The 21,410-nt window shown below is 38.2% G+C and overlaps 1 protein-coding gene across 2 annotated transcripts; it reads left to right on the top strand.

Annotated features, from left to right (window-relative positions):
• The first annotated feature begins 2,986 nt into the window (after positions 1 to 2,986).
• CETN3 (centrin 3) lies at positions 2,987 to 14,851 on the top strand. Of its 2 annotated transcripts, XM_050328564.1 has the most exons (5): positions 2,987 to 3,114; positions 5,148 to 5,283; positions 7,032 to 7,146; positions 9,748 to 9,939; positions 14,391 to 14,851. In XM_050328564.1, exons 1-5 carry the CDS (start codon positions 3,098 to 3,100, stop codon positions 14,432 to 14,434), a joined length of 504 nt encoding a protein of 167 aa, XP_050184521.1. In that variant the 5' UTR covers positions 2,987 to 3,097; the 3' UTR covers positions 14,435 to 14,851. The 2 variants fall into 2 exon arrangements, with proteins under 2 accessions (XP_050184521.1, XP_050184522.1); XM_050328565.1 differs by lacking the exon at positions 5,148 to 5,283 and having other exon boundaries at positions 3,010 to 3,114.
• The last annotated feature ends 6,559 nt before the right edge of the window (positions 14,852 to 21,410 follow it).

Consider the following 21,410-nt stretch of genomic DNA (forward strand, 5'->3'; position numbering starts at 1 on the left):
ACTCAAAAGCAATTAAAAATGGAAAAATAAATAACGTTGACACAGGAAGAAGAGATCCAGATGTCCACAGAAATACATTTACAATCATTGAACTGGCAAGGACACGTGGTATGTTTTTAATGCAGCTTTATGTTTTCTCGCTAATTTTCATGCCATATGATTTACTGTAAGAGTGAAATGAACAAAACCCACTTGAACTTGCATGAAATCTGTATGCCCAACCACTCCTTTAAAAAATTCTGGATTCATTTAATTAAGGTTTTGATACATGATCTGATTCTGAACAGTTAAATGAGGTTTGTAATCTGCCCACTCAAATTCATCTTGGGACGAGGGAATGGTAGGATGGCTTCAAATACTAACAAAATTAGGACTCAGGAAGGAAATACATTCACTCAATTCAAAGAGAGGGCTGGCAAGCAGCCCCACAAATGACTTTCACATAGCAACAGATGAGTTTGAAAATTAATTAAAAGCCAATAATAAAGTTTTTAAGTATGCCTCATAATTAATTATTTTCTTTATTAAGCTGGCAATACACAGGTGTGGGGAACATGCTAGAGATATTCTAATTTACCAACTCTATTCATAAGAAGTGATTTTAGGAGGGGTTTAGCCAACTTTGAAAATGTAAGGGTTTGCAAGTCACTGCTGCCACAACTAAACCCCCATACTTATTTTTAGCTATTATTGTTTGACCCTGTCTTGAATTCTGTTTTGAATTCCTTGCATCTCCATTTCATATGCAGTAGGAACACTGCTGCCAGCCTAATGAATTTACAATCAGTGGCATTTTGATTTCTGGAGCAATTCCTTAGCTTGTCTTGTAAGTCTGGAAGTGGAGACCTGAACACAGATCTCCAGTTCCCAGAAGCATGCTCAGAGAATATCAGACATTTCACTCTGCTTGACACAGAGCAGTCAGGATACAGGTGCTCCATGAAAGAGGACAAGCTGGAAGCCAAAGGCAATCACAACACAGGCAGGGATTGTGACCTCCCTCCAGAGTGCAGGGATGGTGACAGTAACCTGACCTGTCAACATCCCGGTGACTGCCAGACAGTGGCAAGGTGGTGACTCAAGTTAATGGCCAGGCCACAGAGTCTGGTCAATATGTCAGCAACAGCAGCACACAGCACGAAGGCAGGAATAACTCAGTGCAGCTTAGGCAAGGACCAAGGGCCTCTATGCTGAGCTTCAGGATCAATATCCAGTGGGGTGAAACAGGACAATTTGGGGCTGTTGGTGCAGCCAGGCTCCTGGCACTATTCTCCCCCACTCCAGGTAGGTGTGCTCACCACTTGGTTAATTTTTCCTTTTCTCTCTGGACATGTAAATATGTTGTATGAACAAAAAAAAACAAACAAAAAAACCCCCAAACCAAACCAAACCAAACAAAACAAAAACCAACCAAACAAAAAAACCACAAAAAAACCAAGCCTCATGTCTGTTTGACTTTGTTCAGGAAAAATGTGTTTTGAGTGAGCCAAGTTCTTCATATCCAAGAGTGTGCACCTGGGGTCAACCTACTACGGGGTTATTACCAGAAAACTAGGTGTCTGAAAGTGTAAAACACCATCAAGATATGCTGTCAGTCCTGAAAGGAGCAGGACTAAAATGCCTGAAAAAATTTTTCATTGCCTGAGTATTTTCAGTGAATCTAGCCAGATTGCTTAACACAGTATTAGCAAGGATCTGAATGGCATTATGGTCCAGCTATTAACACCAGACCAGGCTGTCACAGCTGGTTATAAAACAGCCCTGTTTGTGAAGCAAGGCACAAGGGACAGTTGTCATATCACAGACCAGAGCACTGAGGCAGCATGTTTCATAAATCTGAGTTTTCTCACCAGTGATATGAGTATTTCTCCCACCCACAGATATATAATGTTGACTCAGTGACTGCTTTGCAAGGCACAAAAACATTAGCGTCAATGTTAACTGGAACTATGCAATAAGGTCTTCAGTCTTCACATAGTATGGATTGCTTTCCATGAAATTTGTAGTGAGGCAAAGTCTGTACAGTGCCAGAAATGCTTCTGTAAATGTCGAATGTTAAGCATGCTCCTCCACAGCTTGGGAGGGAGTGGGCAGGGCCTGGGGACCTCTCCAGACACAGCCAGGGCACATCCATGTGACAGCAGGGCCATTAAAGATGTTCACAAAAATAGGACTTGTTACCCGGTGAGCAACAAGCCAATAATTACACACTCGAGAGAGACATTGATATTTATTTCAGAGCAGTGCAAGCCCTGGTCCTTGGTGATGTTCCACAGATCAAGCACCCAAGCTGTAAAAACTTTCATACATTTTAGCAAACAAAGGCATTAATGTTCATTGGCTACAAGTTACACAGTTCTCTTATCAATTGGTATCTATTGGTTAATGATTCTCACTCTTCTCGTGCTAATTAGCTTAGTCTCTCTCTTCTCTTGGATCAGTGGGTTTTTTGTGTCGGGGCTTGGACATCTGCCCCTAGCGGAATTGCCTTTTACCCAGTCGGAGCTGATCGAGCACAGTTGATGAGCTGTCTTTATTAATTTCTTCTTTATCTTGGGGATTCTGCCAAATGCCTTTATGGCCCGTAAATTCAGCATTCTTTGTCTGAGATCACTGAAACACGTCGAGCCCTAAACCTTAATAAGGAAAAGTCTACATACAGGAAATTGGTCTCTCTAACACCAGGACATCACTTAAGAGCTTGCTTATTAGTTCCTATCAACTTCGGGGGTTAAACCCCGTTTCTTGTCGGTCAGGGTTGAAAGCCAAGATCAAACACCAACATCCTTCAGGAAAAACGTTTGCCCGTCCCACACTTCCCAGCAGTGCCGGCCCCGCCCCCCGCGCGTTTAACGGCGCCGCGCGCACCAATCCCGCCCCGGGACTCCTCCCCCTCTGCCTTGAGTGGCAGCACTTCGACCAATAAGAGCGCAGCTGGAGGAGGGACTATACCGGCCTGCACCCAATCAGGCGTCGGTCGGTTGGCAGGGGTGTGGCCTGGCTCTGCCGCTGTGTGGCGTCTCCAGGGCAGGAGCGGCGGGGCCGGAGGTGCGTGTGCTGCGGCCCGGCCCGGCCCGGCCCGGCTCAGCGCGGCAGGATGAGCCTGGCCCTGAGGTCGGTATGAGCCGGGCGCTTTCCGCCGGCCCGGAGGAAGCGGGGCGGGGGTTCCCGATGGCCGCGCCGCCCTTCGGGCCCACTCGGGTGGTGCTGACGGAGCGCGGGCGCAGCGGCCGCGGCGGGGCCCGTGGGGTCATCCGCGGCCTCCGGCCGGTCAGTCTGGCCCCATCGGCGGGGTCGAGCCCGTCCGTGTGCCGGGGAGGGTACGACCCGGCGCTGGGAGGTTCGCTCTGGATTGCCTAATGCACGTCCAGAAGGTCTGGGAATAGGGGTAACATTGGGCTCCTCGGTGTGTTTTGTTTGTAAATTCCGCTTCAGGAGCTGTTGTATGAAGGGACCTGGCTTATGACTCCCAACACCTGGCAAATGGTTGTCTCCAAGCATAATTAATATGCTTACATGGCAGCTGTGATCCCTAATTTTCAAGTCTAAGGACTTCAGGCTTCATGTGGTAAAAGTGGTTGTGGAAGTGGCACTGAGCTGTTTGTGTTTAGGCACTGCTTTGTCTTTTGATAAATTCATTTTATCCTGAGCACCAAATGAACACTTAAGCACCCAGCTGCTCTTCCAGACGAGTTCAGTGTTAATCTGATTTCAGACTTATAAATGGATTTCATCACTGTACCTAACAAAATCTGACCTCTCTGGATCTGAGCTACTGTCCCAGTTCTAATTGTGTAGCCAGCTCAGAGTTATTTTAGTCCTTCCAAGAGCTACAGTAATTCAAAGCCTCTGTGCAATCACACTGTCTCAATTGGTCTGTTAAGGGCTTCTTGTTCTTTGAGGATATTGTAGTCCAAGGCAAGTCCAGTTCACGCAGCCTGCACTTTTCTTGTCTGTACTTGGAATTTTTACAGTTCAGTGGTTGTTGGAAGCTAAATCTCAGCCGTATGTTTAATCTTAGGCTTTGTTTAAAATTAGAAAATCCTTTACAAAGAAGAAGATAAATCATCTTATTAGAGGAGATTTGGAAAGTAAATCTTGAAAGGTTTTGTGTTCATTCATCGGTAATTTTTATACATTTTACACTAGGTGACAAAAGCATGCATTTGGCCCCTGGTGCAAATAGACAAATGAGTGTAAAAAGCATTTTCCTGAGAGTATAACATAAATTATGCAATAATTATACAATAATTTAGGTTAGGAAGGACTTACGGAAGTCATCTGGTTCAGCTTTCTGATCAGAGCAGCTCCCACTCAAAATTGAATGAGGATGCTGAGCACCTTTTCCAGTAAGGTTCCAAAAATTTCTAATAATGGAGACTTCTTGGTCTGCTAGTGTAGCCATGCCAGCATATAAACACATGGACTGAGAAAATGTTTCCCCATAGATCCAGCTGCAGTTTCTCCTCTTGCATTTTATGTCCTTTTAATGTGCTCCTCTGGAAATCTAATTTCATTAGACTAGCAGAGAAAACAGGGCTGTGTTTGAACAAGATTTGCTGATTTAGAGAGCTTGTCTCTTTTGTATATACCAAAACAGAGCAAAAAGTCTTTTAGAACAGTGTGTATGTACTTGATCTAAAGGATTTTAAAAAAGAACCCTGTAAATACCATTTATCTAAGAACTGTTACAGGCAGCAAAGCCGATTTGTGGCACCTAATGCCAGCTTTAGTAGCCACACTGCCTGACCTAGTTCAGCCTGCACTGGTCTGTAAAAAAACTTTTTTTTTTTTTTTTTTTTTTAAGCTACAGTGTAGAAACAAAGTGTTTTCAGGAGTTGTATCATCTCAACGGCTAATCTAGTTTATAACCTCAAAAAGCCTTTTTAACTGGTAGTTTTTCTGCCCTCATGTTGTTGTTGTTGTTACTTATTAACAAAAATGCCTGTGCTGATGAGGTGTCATTCATATTTTACAGAGGAATTATCTGTTTCAAGTGTTACTTTAAACTGAGAGTAGAAACTGGGAAAAGATTTAATAGCTAAGGTGGTGATCTGTGCCATTATGGTGAGTTTCTTATTGGTGGAAAATGTTATCTACAGTGGCATCTTCCCAATAGAGATCTAAATTTCTTTCTTCATGTGTAGGAATGAGCTTTCAGTAGATAAAACTAAAAAGAAGAAAAGAAGAGAACTGACTGAGGAACAGAAGCAAGAAATTAAAGATGCCTTTGAGTTGTTTGATACAGACAAAGATAGAGCAATAAATTATCATGAATTGAAGGTAAAAGCTTTTTTCATTCAACTCATTTTATGACCTAATATACCTGTTCCTTAGTGAGTTTTTAAGATGTTGGCTGTATCGTTAAAAACCTCCTTCAGGGTGTCTTGCTGAGTTAAAGGAGTGAGTAAAAAAAAAAAGAAAAAAACCCCCAGGAAATATTGCATTGGTGTAAGAACAAGCTTGTCTTTACATACTATATGTTTAATTCTGTAATGGCATTGCTGTAGCATTCTGAATAACCCTGGTCTAACTGCTCACCAGGAATTAGCTTGGACAGATGTCCAGGAAGCAAGAGTTCTTGAAAAACTGTTCTTTTTAAAGGCACTGTGTAACCTAAAGCTTGGTGTTGTGAGAATCCACAGGTTTCAGATGCTTAGGTAAAAGATGCAAATCAAATTCATAAAACTGTTGACTACAAGCCAGAGCTTACCCACTTGTATTTTTCAGCAGGAAGCCTATTGTCTGTAGGAATAAGGTGTGCTTTTTACTCTGTGTGTGGGAGGCTCAGTAGTTGCCCTTCCCAGTGAAGGATGCTTCTGTTGATAGCTATTGGCAGATGGAGGTTAGGGTGGCAGTCTTCCTGAATGAGTCCTCCTGTCTGGAAATCTATATAAGTAGTAGATGAAGTTCATTAAGGTTGCTTTAAATTCTTTATGAGTTTTTATTCTAATCATATGGCATCAGGAACAGAAAGTAACTTTGGAGAGGCCAGTATTTCTGTCATATATTGGGTGAGATTATTTTTGGAAGGAATGCCTAATCAATCTTACTGGCTCCACATTCTGGCTCTACCCAATAACTTGAAAAAGGAAAAAAGTCTTATTTTTACTTAAGTTGCTTTATGCGAGTGTTTTAGATATAGCAATTCCCTTCTATTTATTTCAGAGTTCAAGTCTTTATCTTTGCTGGAAGCCACTGTGACCAGGGTAGTGCTGGGGACTGTTTCTGGGGACTGTTCATATGCTTTTCCTGGTTATGGTGTGCCTTGAATTCCCAGCTGTTGTGATTACTTGCAAAATTGTTTGTTAGCTGTCTCGCTGAGTATTGTCACCCTGAAGGTAATAGTGTGGAAAAGCAAAATTACATAAAGAAAAAGAGTATCTCCTCTACAAAATCAGTGGATAGCATAGATTTTTGAAGGACTACTTCCAAAAGCGTTGTGGTTTTCCAGTGGTGGTTCAGTGTGTGTACATCAGTTTGGAGAAAGTCAAGAAAGTCAAGTGTGCTGAGAAATTGCCATCTCAGTTAAAGTGGGAAACTAAATGTGGAGTTCTAACCTAATGGAAAAGCAAAAAATAGGTTGGCTTATGCTGTTCACTGAAAAAGCAGTAAAGACACTTGTAAGAGTATTTGTAAATCCATGAACATACACACACTTTGTGTGAATAATGAAAAATAATTTGGAGGCTGATTTTCGGTTCTGTCTTTTAAAAGGTAAGTTTTGAATGGTTTTGTAAGTGAGGAGAATAAATCTACTTGTCCTAAGAAATACTTGATCCAGTCTGTAAAATCCCTAAAAATACAAGTTTTTCACTGTAACTCAGTGTTCTATTTCCTAATAGTAGTTCTAGGTGGTTTTAATATCTAAAGCTCTTTTTCTGTTACTTATTTTATTTATTACTGCTTCTAAACCACTGATATGTTCTTTCTCTGTTGGGCAAGAAGGTAATTACTGAAATTAAAAAGAAAATATGTTAAATTTGTTTTTAATCCTTATCTATGGTTGCAATTCCGTTTTATTCCAAAAGGTGGCAATGAGAGCCTTGGGTTTTGATGTAAAAAAAGCTGATGTCCTGAAAATACTTAAAGACTATGATCGAGAATCAACAGGCAAGATCACCTTTGAAGATTTTAATGAAGTTGGTATGTGTTTGATTGTGTGTACCTCTAGAGATATTTAGTCTATAGTAGTGACTACAATTTTGAAGCAGTACTTTGTGTAACTTCTTCAGTTATTTAGTATTATTTAGAAATAGAATTGGGAGATTAAATTTCATATTTTCTTAATATATTAGATCAGTAGTAGAGGAAGATAAATCTTTTTTTCTTTATGCTTAATTTGATATGTAGACATAAACGATAGCCACAGTATAACAGTGTGGGGTATACACACTGCTAATCTTTTTCAAGCTTACACGGAGGAATGAATGCTAGCTTAAAACATAGATGTTCTTGTATTGCCTGTGGATCTTTGTCAGATTCTCCTTTCTGCTATGGAAAAGGTCTTTAGCATTGAATTTAATGGGAAGGAGTGTATACACAGACAAACTGCAAGCTGAATACAGACTTCATATATAAAAAAAGATTAGAAAAATTGAAACAGGTTTTAAATATTGTACTTCAAGGATTTTCAGCTGTTGATAAAAACAGAATTTCATGAGTGGATTATTTCTACTGGAGTTTGTGCGTTGTGCAGTTTAATGTACTTTGATCTGCAGAATTTTTAGACTCTAAGTTTCTTTAAAGTTTTTAGGGGCTTTTTGTTACACACAGTTTATGCTTTTGCATACAATTTATGTTTGCCAAAAAGTAAGCTGTGTGGGATTTCTCCATATATGGCTTTATATCTCTAGTTCATTGTGTCCATTATAGTTAATTATGCTCATTATAATCTATTTCTTCCAAGGTATTAGATTTCTGTAGGGTTTCTCAAACAGAACACCCAAACCCCCAGTATTTGCTTTCGGCTACAAATAACAATCTACTTAATGTGACAAAACAAGTTATTGATTGAAATGTGGCAAATTTTTAATGATTTAGCAGGTTAATATTGAACAAAATGTGTTGTTAGTGACAGACAATATTTCTGTAGTTATAGTCCAGGTTAGAGAAAATTTGGTTTGGTTCTTTTCTGACTTATAAAACCTATGTGGAAATAAATGTGATCGGCCCCGATTTAATTAAAAAAAAATTAAAAGAAAGTGAATGTGTTGATTTAATAGTAATACTACTCTTAAAAGTACACAATTATGCTGTAATATTATATAAATGGATATACTGTAATTACCATGCAATTATTGTTTTTTTTTTTTTAATTCCTGATGTTCAATCCTGTTCATAGTTTCCTCATTCTACCCTGGCTGTCAATATGGACAATCATTAAGTGCTGCAAGAAGCTAGGAAGATTCTTATAGAATACACAATAGATACTTGGAAGGGGATTGAACCTGTCACAAAATTTGAAGATTAGAGTTGCTATGGTGGTGCAATATGACCTTGACACAGAATTAAACATGATATCACTTCTAGCAGAGAGATAGTGGAGTTAGAGAAAATAGGTTATTGAAGTGTTAATTATGAAGAGCTGCTGAATATGGCTGAGCGATACTCAAGTCATTGATTTCATTTAGTGTTTAACTGAGATATATAAAGATACAATTACATTTTGTCTTATACAGTTTTGTATTTAGAGACTTAGCATTTATTGTTATTTAGTTGTCTTTTTACCAAAAAAACATTTTTCAAAAGATGTGGTACTTCATGCAGTGCTGTTGTTTTAAAAGAAAATATTTAAATTTAGGATAAATCTGGGGCATTTATGCAGATACGTAAACTTCATTGCTGCAGTGAGCCTATATGAGCCTGAAAAAATTTTTTCCTCTCAAGTTTGCTAAACCAAAGCAGACGTTCCATCTGCAGTCAGGAGCAGATGGTAAGTGATTCTTTGTGCGTAAGTGGTGTTGATGTGATTTTAATGGCTTGATGAAGTAATAAATAGCAAGCCCTGTAATACAAGACTAGCAGGTACAAAGATGTGAAGATACATTATTGTTGGTTGGTCTGAAATAATTACTAAAAAATATTTAATCTGGGAAGTTTGCCTTTTGTGTTGCAGAAAATGACAAATGGTTGTAATAAAAGGAATAGTAAAGACTGAAGAATCTTTTCAGAATACACTTCTTGCAATTCATAGTAGTGCCCTTTATGTAACCCCTGTGCTTAGATTTTTTTTTGTTGTTTTGGGGTCTTTTTTTGTGTTGGTGTGGTTTTGTATTTGAAAGAGAGGTTCCATGTGAATGTTTTTCTTTACTTAGTGTTTCAGTGTTCTCTCCAAGTCAAAATTCTATTCTGATGAAAACATAAAATGAAAAAAAATCACAGATCTTCATCTATCACAGCTGATTGGCTTTTTTTCTGAAAGTTTGGAAGTTTGAAACAGAGGAGGCCTGTGTAAACTTTCAATTCCTGTTGAAAAATTTGTGGAAAACATGACTGTGTCTGAATTGCACTGTGGCTTTCCGCTGCAAGAATTACACCATAAAGAGCAACTCAGCTTGGAAAAAGAGATGAAAAAGAGAGGTCAGACAAGAGTGAAACAAATATGCATGTTGAACTGAAATACATAGAAATGTAAGAACAGGCGAAATCAGAAATGCTTGTTCTTCATATTGTCTCAGGTTACATAGGTCATTCTGAGTTTACCCTTCAGAATTTTTTAGTCTAACTGAAGTATCTTTCTTGCAGTGACAGATTGGATATTGGACAGAGACCCACAAGAAGAAATACTCAAGGCATTCAAATTGTTTGACGATGATGACTCTGGCAAAATAAGTCTGAGAAACCTGCGCCGGGTTGCTAGAGAATTGGGTGAAAACATGTCTGATGAAGAACTACGGGCTATGATTGAAGAATTTGATAAGGATGGAGATGGAGAAAGTATGTTTTGGCAAATAAACCCCCATATAACCTTGTAATTTTCTGCCCTTTTTAAATGTGGTTTTGTTGTGAATATGTCCGTTTTAATTTTCTTCTAGATAACTTTCAGCTCAAACTCAATTTAGCTTACAAGTAGTGGAGACAGTTGTTTTTGACAACTGCTACTCTTGGAAACACATCTTGGAGTCTAAGAATTGAATTGATTCACCATGAACTCCTACTCAACCAACATCTATTAAACGATGAGATGAATGTGTAGTTGAAGGTCAAAGTAATTGACCTGGTACATGGGAGATTCTGTGTACCTACATTACATTTTTATTTCCTTATAAATCATGAAAGGATTAAAGTGCTAAGAGAAAGTCAATCTTTTGATCACTGATTCAATATTTCTTAAGTGGCAATGTGTCATTATTGTGATTTCAGCGTGTTATTTGGACATGGAGCAGTAAGCTAATAAATCATGCTGGAAGTACCCTGGGTCTGTGCAGGATCAGCTTGGATTAGTCTTTAATGTACTTCTGAGCATGGGAGTGCTGGAAAGCCTAGTGTGAAAAATGGCTCTAGAATTGACAAGGTCTATACAGAGTGGGTTGCAGAAGGAAATTATTAGTTGGAAAAAGAATGAATTAACAAATTCAGTTTGATAGTATGCCTATTAAATAATTTTGAACATTGAAACTTTGGGTTTTTTCATCAACTTCAAAATATCCTTATTTTTACACCAGAAACCTTAATATCTGGATTTTGAGGACCGGGCACTTCAGACCATGCACCTAAAGACTGTATCAATCTTTGAACACTGTTCTTTCAGGATGGTGATTTGTGTCTGAGGTTTCACTAGCAGTTCATCAACTTTTCCAGGGACAGTAGTATTTACACTTTTGAGCTGTTGGACTCAAAACTCTCACTCCTAGTGAAAAAAAAATTTCAGCCCTGTGACAGATAGTCCTGTGACAGTTGTAGCCATAGAGGTGAATGAAAGTAGAACTCATCTGCAAGCAGGTTTTGTCATGTGTTGCTCTCTTGGAGCTGCCGAATGAGATGTCAGAATCATGGATCAATATTTTTTTTTTCACATGGCTATTTGGGCACTAGAAGTTGAACACACACCATTAGCTCCTTTCAGGAAGGTTATTGAGTCATAATTATTTTCTGTCAGTGCTACGTTTTTTTAAATCAAATTGATCAGCTAAGAGTGGGTGGCTCAGTTTCCTCTTACTCAGTCATCCATTCATTCTCTTTGTTAGAGCAATCAAGCACAAGATCGAATATGGAAGATTGACAGCATAATGTTTGTATATAGTACTGTTTATCCTTAAGGTTCTGTGTGTTTTTTGTTCTTTGAACAAAACTGAGGCTGTTTTTAGTTTCTTAAGATTCATTCTGAAAAAGTAAATAATCCTGTGAATCATCATTCTATTTATCTTCAAACATCTGGGTCATGTAGGAAAATCTTACTATTGTCTGATTCTCCTTCTTTCCTGCTCTCAAAAAAAAAATCTGAAAATGTTAGTTTGGTAGCATTTTTAATTGATACTTCAAATATAGGAATAATACCATTTTTGGTTTAACATCTTTATTACATTTTAGAGATTGTTTTGCTCACAGTAAAATAAGGTCTCTTGTGTGATGCTCAGGTTACAGGAACCTTCATATTCTCAGCAAAACCACTGAACTGTACTGGTATGCTGTACATAGATTTCTGTAAAAGAAAATATTTTTTACATATTTTTGTCTGCCTAAAAACTTAAGCAGTCTTATTTCTGTATTCCTGGGTTTAGGAATGCCTTATGTTTTGGAGCATAACTAATTTTAGAAATTCAGTGCTGTGAGTTCATGCAGTTTTTGTTATCTTGTGTGGATGCATTTGTAGGAAATACGATGCAGTCTTGGGTCTTAACTTTTGGCACAGAACTAGGGAAAAAACCCACCACTGAAAAAAACCTCACTTTTAATTCTCAAGATTGTAAATCAATGTTTTCTTCATATTAGCTGTGATATTACTTTGTTCTTTTTGTCATGGAGTTGAGGGAAATGAGATTCCATGAAAGACTGCAGTTGCTTCTCCTCTTGTTGTGCTTAACCTGTGAACAGATCCTAAGTCTGAAGAGGATTAACTGGGTTTGCTGTTGTCACATGAAAGGTGGGAGTTTAGATTTTTGCCTGTTGGTATCCCTTGGAATGTCCAGACCCTAATGTCCAACAGTCTTGTCAGTGATTTGTAAGGAAACCCTTCACCAACAGATTCACAAGATCAGAGAGTACCTCGACCTCCCTTGTAAGAGGCAACTCAACAGAACCAAGACCCCTCAGCAGGTCCTGCCAAGGTGTTTTCCGCTGCTGGCAACTGCAAGGAATCGCTTTAACACTTTTCAGAATAACACTTTGTATTAATACAAATTGTGACAGATTAATAAGGTTTGAAGGTTGTCGGTGATAGTGTCTACTGCAAAACTATGTTTTAAAGCAATCTACTGATACATATATTAAGCAAGGACAGGCTCTGATGCAAAGCAGTCTAACTAATATGCTCTGGGGGAAGCACAAACAAAAAGTTCTACTCCTAAGAGCAGCATTTAATGCATGTAGAGTATATTTCTCACCCAAGGCGTCCCTTTTGGGGAGGAGAAGGTGGGCTCAGCTTGTGTACTGATCTCAGCAGTTTTGGTGGAGGTCTTCTCCCACTTTCCCCCCATCCACAGTTTACTTTTATACTGTTTTCTTTATGTTTGAATGGAGTTTGAGTGGTTTTAGTGATAAGTATTTTTTTTTTACTTTTTTTTACTAAGTACTTTTATTTCTGATTGGTGTACTTAATGGGAGAGAGGTGGTGAGTGTGATTTGGCACATGAGGAGGAGGTTCAACATGGTTGTTGGCTTCAGCAGCAGAACATCTTGATTCCCCCTTCTTAGACAGGTACTGTGCATTCTCCATACTTCAGTATTTCTCCCATTCTGCTGGGATTAGAATGGAGGGGGACCACATAGTCTCCACTTGGTTGCACACTTGTGTTACTGGAAATTTTAACTGCACTTCTTCTTGCAGTTTGTTTAAATGTTACAAAATTTGTTTGTCACTATGATACTGTCTTTCCACTTTGCAGCCTTGTTTAACAAGGATGTTGTAAACCAGAGAGTATTTTGGAGAGGATGTTTGAATGTGCTGTTAGTGTGTTGTTACTGTGATAAAGCTGTGGAAAGGCTTTTTAAAGTCATACAGTCAAGACAGTATTTTTGTCTCTTACAACATGGTATAGCTGTGGAATAGCTGATGGACAGGTATTTCAGAGCATAGAATCCTAAGCTAGACTAAATCTGTTTGTTTCATATTTTTTTACATGCATCACACAAAGGTATATTTAGTTGTTTGGGGTTTATTTTATTTTTTTTTAATTTTTTTTTTAGTTCTTCAACATAGTGGAATTTGTTTGATTATCTTCTAGCTGTAGATGTAGCTCTTTCTTTGCATTGCTTTGTTTAGGAGTAGCTTGTATGTATTGACTGGGATGGATAATTGTCAGGGAAGAATTCTTTGTATGTGTTTTGTCTTTTCTGTACCACTGACTTATTCTGATCATTCCCCACTACAATAATTAGTTGCAGAGTGAACAGGTTCATTCTTTTTACAGTGTCTCTGTTTTAGCATATGAGTAAGGTCGGTAGCTCAGGTATAAGTGCAGCAAAATAATTATTGGCTGCTAATTAATTTATTATTATGACTTAATTTCTTCAAGTGCATTTGTGTAAAATTTCTGTTAATTATAAATGACGAATGAGGAAAGTTCAGATGGGGAAAGGCTCATCAAAAGTCCATTTGAATTCTAGCTAATTTATGGAATAATTAGTAAACGATGTTAAAATTCGTTTTATGTTTGGCAAGTGTTACAGATTTAGGAGGGAGAGGAGTAGCGTGGTTTGGTCTGTGGGGGTGGTTTGGATATAAATGTTTGAATCATGACTTTAAGAATAAAACTGAATTAATCATAACTGTAGCTGAAATATTTCTTAAGAAGCACTTACTAAATAAAATTTATGTACCATTTTTAACATTTTTGTAAAACTTAATATAATAGTATGTTTTTGTATCACTGGCTTTTTCACATATGTTTCTCAGGTTTTTTTTTTTCTATCATATTTTATTTTTAGAATATTTTTACTTTCATAATTAGAAATAATAGTTTGTTATATGTGAACTAGATTTGGGCTAAAATATTCCACCTAACTAAGCTTGTATTCTGACTTCAGTTTGCATGAAAAAAAATGCAAAACCCCTGTTGTTGTAGAAGCAAAAAATCCAAACCCTGATAGTAATGGATCAAATGCAGCAAATACTCACAGAAAAACCTTTAAGTAAAATTATAATACAGATATGAATTTTCTTTTATGGTTTATGCTTATTTGCTGTTTGTCTAATGATTTTCCTTTTTCTTTTTTTATTTTTTTTACAGTCAATCAAGAAGAATTTATTGCTATTATGACTGGAGATATTTAGCATTAGAAGAAAAGGAACGAGCTCAGCAGAAAAGGGGCTCAAGAGAGTTGTTGGCAGCTTCCATTACAATGTTTTGTACTTGCATTCATTTCTGTAGCTGGAGTGATGCAGAAACTTACTTTTATTACAGGACCACAATACAGACGGGTTACATGCACTGATAGTTCAGTACTTTGTATCATTAAATATTATCATTAGAATAATTGATATTTTAAAATAAGTAACTAATGCTGCATTTCAGAATGTTTGAGTAATTGTTTGTAAAATAGCCTTGTCTCAGATTTCTAAATTGTAAGAATCTTCATATTATAAGAACCTTCTCAGGTTCTTGACTTCGTGTTAGCATTAGCTGTGGCCTTAGTTTTGATAAATAAGGTTTGAAAAATTTCCATTTTAATAAAATGTTCTTTACTATTACTACTTGAAAGTCTTTATTTTCGTAGTTTTATCTGAGCTGAACTGTAAGGGAAAATTCTTCAGAGGAAAGGTTTATTTCTTTTTTCATTTATAAGCTTTTACTTCTGCTCTTTTACATGAATGATAGCATTAAATGAGCAAGCATTTGCATCCTCAAATATACCATTTATTAACTGTTACCCCTCTGTGATAACAAATGGCAGGCAACTATTCATGATGATAAACTGTATCCAAAACATGCTTAAATAACCCAGATGTCAGCCAGCAACTCTCTCTTCAGTATCCACAGCTCTGCTAGTTGTATAGACAGTGACAAGAGCAAACTTCATGCAAGCCATGTGGAATGCTTTAGAATCCAATAGCAAAAATACCACACATAAAACATAAAACTTATTAAAAACCTGCAACAACCCACCCGACTTTTAACCAGTGTTTTACAGTCTTAAAAGATTTGTTTGGGAGGTGGATGCTTAAGGGAAAAGATTCCGTTTTTGGGACTGAGCCTAAAAACAAGTATTTTGGGACTGAGCTCTAAACAAGTATTTTCTAAGACCCGTGTGAGAGTTGTCCAGTTCAGTAGCTTCTGGCTTTGCTCTTAACTACTTATGTAAATGATTTCAGGGACACTTATTTTCTGCAGACAATCAAAGTGGCCTAGAACTGGTAAGGTCTGATAGTAGTCCTCAAAAGCTTTTTTCCCCAAGAATTCTACATTTACTTGAAATGTGCCAAGTTTTCTAACACTCAGCTGTGGCTTCTGTGGGGATGTGACCATAGATCATCTCTATAGATGGCTGGTAATTATTTCTTGGTAAGTCAGCACTTATTTTTTGTAACACTTCCAGTAAGATGTACTTTGTGTCTTCTGGACTGGGGCCTTCTTTCTAGCTTTTGTACTTGAAAAACCTTACTTTATTCTTGCAGTTATGGCAGCACTTGTTAGGGGACAGGTAACAATAGTGTAAACTCCATAAATACAGACCAGTGACCTGGGAAGAGGTCTTGTAAGTTACTCAGGCTGTGGGAGTAGAGGCAGAAGAAACGGAAAACAAATAGAATAGTGGTCTCAGTGTTTGGCTTTACTTTTTATTTGCATTTCATTGTTTTGGAGATTTTTGCATTCCAAAACCATGCTTGTTTTGTGCTGCTCACTGGTGATCTTCCAATTTTGTGTACTGGGGTTGTTGCAAGTCCTGTCAGCTTCTCTTGATACTCGCCACCTGACAATAACTGCAATAGATCTGAGTCCAGAGCTTGATAAGACCTAAGCTTTGAACTTAAAACTGTCTGTTTGCCCCCAACATTGACACTGCATTTAACTCTGTGTGTGTTGTGGAGCTCACACCTATCCTAGTGCTTTTTCACAGTTCGCTTGGTGTATCATAGGATACAGATTCCCAGTTTTTTCTTTTCATACTTTGATATTGTAGAGGAAGAGTGTAATTTGGTGGCAATTTTATAATCCTCTCTGTTGTAGAATAATGTCAAGGTTCAGCATTCAACACTACGTATTTAAAAGCTGTGCTGTTTAATGTGTGCCTTATTTCTAGATTTGTGAAGGTGGGTTAGTGATAAAAGAACCTCTTCACCTTTGCTACGGAGGACAGTGATGTCTCGTAGAAGTCTAAAAACAGGGGAATGTCATAATCCCCTATGTCAAAATCCCACAAAACAGCTAAGGGAATGTCATAATCCACTGCATTGAAATGCATGGGAACCTCCCCTTAAGATCTTACAGTAACAACAGTTAAAAACTGTACCAAACAATCCATCAATACCCAAATTAATACCATGCAACTTCCAGGAAATTGAGGACTTGCAAATGAAGAAAAATACCATGTCGGAACATAGTGTGCACCAAATATTACTCTAACTTATTTTAGAACAGTCTTTTATGTACTAGGTTTGTTGCTTGAAACATATTTGGTTTGTGTTTATTCGTGGCATTAATGTTTCTGTGGTAGAGTCAGAAAATGTTAAGGTTTCATGTGCCTCATCCTGTGGAGTCTCTGCTTGAGTTGAGAAACACCTCTGCAGTGCTCTGGTCAGGTGGTCATCTTTACCATATGCTGCAGAGCCATGCTTAACCAGGCCCTTGGAGCTTGGCAAAGAGGAAAGGAAAACCATGACAACTTGGCTGGCAACAGAGTGGAGGCCAAAGAGGCAGTTTGTGAAGGGAGGGATGAGCACAAAGGCACTGGGAAGAGATGCAACTGGCCCTGAACTTGGAGCAGAAGGACGGGGCCTCTGTGCTGAACCACAGACCTGTGTGAGAGGAATGACAGCCCAAAGGGAGGGCATCTAGGTCCACATTGGTCTCTCCATCTCTACGCTCCCCTCAGGTTCATAGCAGAGCTCATGGATACATCTTCATTTCATGCACAGTGTCTTCTGGCTGTGGCTCAGAATACACTTCACTCGAGGCTAGCATTGTAGGAGGGTATGTGTGGTGGTTTTAAGGCGTGAAGCAAAGTGTGGAGAAATCCTTCAGCTTTTAAATCCCTGTCCTCAGGAAGTTTTGCACGCTGTGTGGAGTTCTGGAATACTGCAGATCAGTAAACTTTGTCAGCAGATGTTTTTTTATTATGAATTACACAACAACAGATGATAAGTGCAGTTGTACTAAATCCATTTGCCGCATAGCGTGCTTGTAGTTGCTCGTAACCACTCACAGAGCTGGATAGTTTTGTGGACTCGCATCTGATGGATGTGCTGCTCTTGTGAGCAACTCTTTACTTGTTTTGGTCAGAGAGTCATATCTACAACTCCCTGAAAGGAGATTGTAGCCAGGTGGGCATTGATCTCTTCTCCCAGACAACCAGCAGTAGGACCAGGGGGCACGGTCTTAAGCTGTACCATGGGAGGTTTAGGTTGGATATTAGGAAGAAATTTTTTACAGAGAGAGTAATCAGACATTGGAATGGGTTGCCCAGGGAGGTGGTGGATTCACCATCCCTGGAGGTTTTTAAAATGAGACTGGATGTGGCACTGAGTGCCATGGTCTAGTAACTGCAGTGGTGTTGGATCAAGGGTTGGACTTGATGATCTCAAAGGTCTTTTCCAATCCGGTTGATTCTATGATTCTATGATTATTAAGTGGGAAATGGATGTGACTGCAGCTTGCCTTGCTGCACAAGGAACCTTATCTGAAGCAAGAGCTGCACTTTTCTCTAACTTTTCCAATAGGTCAATAGTTTGTAAAAGATAGCAACTATCACTTGGAAGACTTTTTCAGAACTGCTTTCTGTGGTTGCCACTGAAGTAAGTCTGTAGGGCTGCTGAGAATGTTTTCATTCTTGAGTAACAAAAGAGAAATGATTCTGCAGAGGGAAAAACTGGTCAATGTTTTCAGTGCTTCTGCCTTCCATAAGGTACACCAGGAGAAAAATCTAGACAAATCCATCCAGACAATCCTACTAAGATGTCACACACATTAGCAGAAATTCAGTAGAAGCATCATATACTTCTAAGAGAATCTGCAAGTATCTTATGATAGCACAAATGGTACATCTACTGTAAAACTGTTGCTAAGCAAACTGAACACATTGGCAATTACTAGCAGTCAGAAGTGATAGCTCTCAGAATATATAATAAGTGGGAAATTTCCATATGTAGGTCTTTTTGAAATGACATATGAGTGTTTAGGCAGTGGAGGTTGTATTTTCCACTTTTTAGCCCTCACTGTTTTGAAAACTAATTCACTTATAAAGGAGTATTTAAAGGAATAAATAAATTAAAATAATATAATAAATAAATTTAAAGGAGTAATTCCTTTAAAGTGTTCCTCTTCAAGTTATAAAGAATGGGCTTAGCAGGAAAGGGCTACTTTACTAAAAGAGATCCATTTAGAGCTAGATAGCTAGACAACACTTCATAAATAAGATTGCCTAGCATGTTTTGCAGAAATGCATGTTTATATAACATATAAACTTTTTTAATTACAGAGTGCAATTATGGATGCATTGATTTAATTATAATTTCATTAAATGAACTTCTGAAAGGGTCTTGCTTGTTTGTTTGTTTTCCTGAAGTCGTCTTGCAGTTTGACTGATGGTAAAGGCTGCTTTGTTGGTGTGAAAAGGATTTGTGTTAGCAGAAGCTTGCAGTAATTTACATCAAGTTTTGTAACCTCTTCCTTCTTCAAGGACTTTCCCAGGTGTTGGCAGGAGCCCTTTCCAGTCCTCTACTGGATTCAGAGAGGTTGCAGCACAGTGGCTGTCTCACGGAATGGGATATTTCCCACTGTAAATGGAAAGGATAAGAAAGAAATATATTAAAAACCAGTTACCTATTGGAAAAGGAGTTGTGAAAACTCATAAAATAAATTGATATATTTTAGTCCAGTTGTGATGGGGTAAAAAAAACCCAGCCAAGCCACTCTGTGCTCTCCTGTTTATTGAAAGGCAGAGCTATACAATATAGGTCAAAACTACAGTAATGTGCTCTGCCAGGGAGGGCAAAAAGGAAAGTAGTAAAATGTCTTGTAAAAGGTATTTTTGATTACTAGATACATAAATAAAACAGTCACAGGCAAATAAACCAAGTAAAATGAAATTAGTAAGTAATACCTGTTAATGTAGATCATATGGACCTCCCTTAAAAAGACATTAAAAAGGGCAGCAAGTCAGTTCTTCAGCCCCCACTGGAAGTTGGCTACTTCCCCAATACTTCTTAGAATGAACCATAACTCCCACTCTCCTGAGGGAGACTTCTTCAGCTAATAAGATAGATGCTGATGTCTGGAGCTATGTGAGTGAACTGGTTATACCTGTTTATAATGGCTGCCACGTTTATAAAAACAGTTGCAGTGCTAAGAGCATCTAATTAATTTCTTTGTGAAACAATGAATTTCATTACTCATTTTTATATATATAAAAATAATATGTGTTGACTTTCTCACACAGCTTTTTTCTGACAAATTGTTTACACTCTAGCTAGGGCAATCTTCATAGATAGATTTATTTATATTACTATTGTTTTAAATCCTAGATGTTTAGGGGGTTACTTGATTGCTTAATGGAGCAGCTCTGTAGGAATACACATCACTGTGGCTGTGCTTTGTGTTTTAAAAAAAGTTGCACAAAACCATACCTTTCCATGCTCGTTTTTCTACAAGCAATCATGATACTTGCAGTCTTCAGAGAAACGAAGAGCAAAATTCGTCAGTTATGTTTTTACCCACTAGGGGGACCCATTGTTACGACTAAAAAGTGGCAGCTGAAGTTATAAAAGTAAAATCAGATTCGTCATCAGATGTCAGGTGGAATTTTTATACCTGAATATTTCACTCTCTTAGTGTGCACACAAACTGTAAAAAAGCTGTGGGCCTCTTCCACCCATATAACCACAACTAAGATGCAACTTCTATGCAGCACCAATATGAACTGAGCATTTTGCTTGTACGAAAAGCTCTTGTTTCTGTGTTGGGTCACCTTACAGATGAGTAAAAGTGGACAGAAAAAAAGGTTTAATTGCTTGTGGTGTGTAGAATTTACTGAGAAAATATGTACTTATTCAAAGACGTGCTAGTAATTTTATTTCTGAGTGGAGGGAAAAAAGTGTCTTTTTTTATGTCCTGTCAACCAAACAGCACACCCATGTCCTAATTTTTTCCTGCCTCAAGCGTGCACCCTCCTTTACTCTGGGCTTTACAACTCCTTGCCCTGCTTTTAAGAAGGCTCTTTGTAAAATCTCCTGATGCCTACATCTCCCCTGTGCTGGACTCTGCTCTGTTCCAGCTGTGCTGACTGTTTCTCTGTCTTGCCTCTCCTCTGAGTCTGAGATGGTCAAATGAAGGGGATCTGTGGATGGCCCTGTCCCTTAACTCATGATCTGTCCCCTACTCAGTGCCACTCCTCAGCAATCCTCTTATCCTCTGCAAGGACCTCATGGCTTGTCGTGCCTGTGATCCTTCCCCCCTCATTTCAGTAGCACCATCACAGCCCTCTCCTTGCTTAGGTAGATTAGCAGGAAGCAGACTGAAAAAAGCAGCAGTAAAATGATCTGGAAATTTCTACCTGTACAATTTTTTTACGAATGGTCACTTCACCTGGTGGTGTTACACCTCTTCTCCTCCTTCTGTGCCCCCACCTTTTCTTTTGGTTGTTCTGTTGTCTTGTGTAAAGATGAATTTGGCACCCAAATTCTAAAAAATTGGGACAGCATGTTTCTTGGGTGTGAAAAAGTAAAAAGTGGTATGAATTATTACTGACTGCCTGGAGTGAAGTTATTTTAATACAATTTCTACTGCTACCAATAACTATTCTTTTTCTCAGAAAGAATGCAAAGCTTTATTTGTTCTTGCTATTGCACATATTTAAAATTTTAAATTCTTTCCTAGTTGTGCTGGGGACAAGATGCAATGCAGTAACACTTCTTTTTTTTTTTTAACTAAGAACACTTCGTATTTAAATATGCTCAAATGAGTGAAAATTTATTTTGAATTAGTGTTTACTGAATTAAAATTGTCTTCCCCTACACAAAAGGCTGATAAGCAACTGTGCTGTGTGACCATATAAAAAAGAATTTTCAGCAAAGTGCCTATTTGATTCCTTTTAAT

The sequence above is a fragment of the Myiozetetes cayanensis genome, unplaced genomic scaffold (genome assembly GCF_022539395.1).
Source record: "Myiozetetes cayanensis isolate MyiCay16 unplaced genomic scaffold, myiCay2020 scf4, whole genome shotgun sequence".
In the NCBI taxonomy this organism is placed as follows: domain Eukaryota; kingdom Metazoa; phylum Chordata; class Aves; order Passeriformes; family Tyrannidae; genus Myiozetetes; species Myiozetetes cayanensis.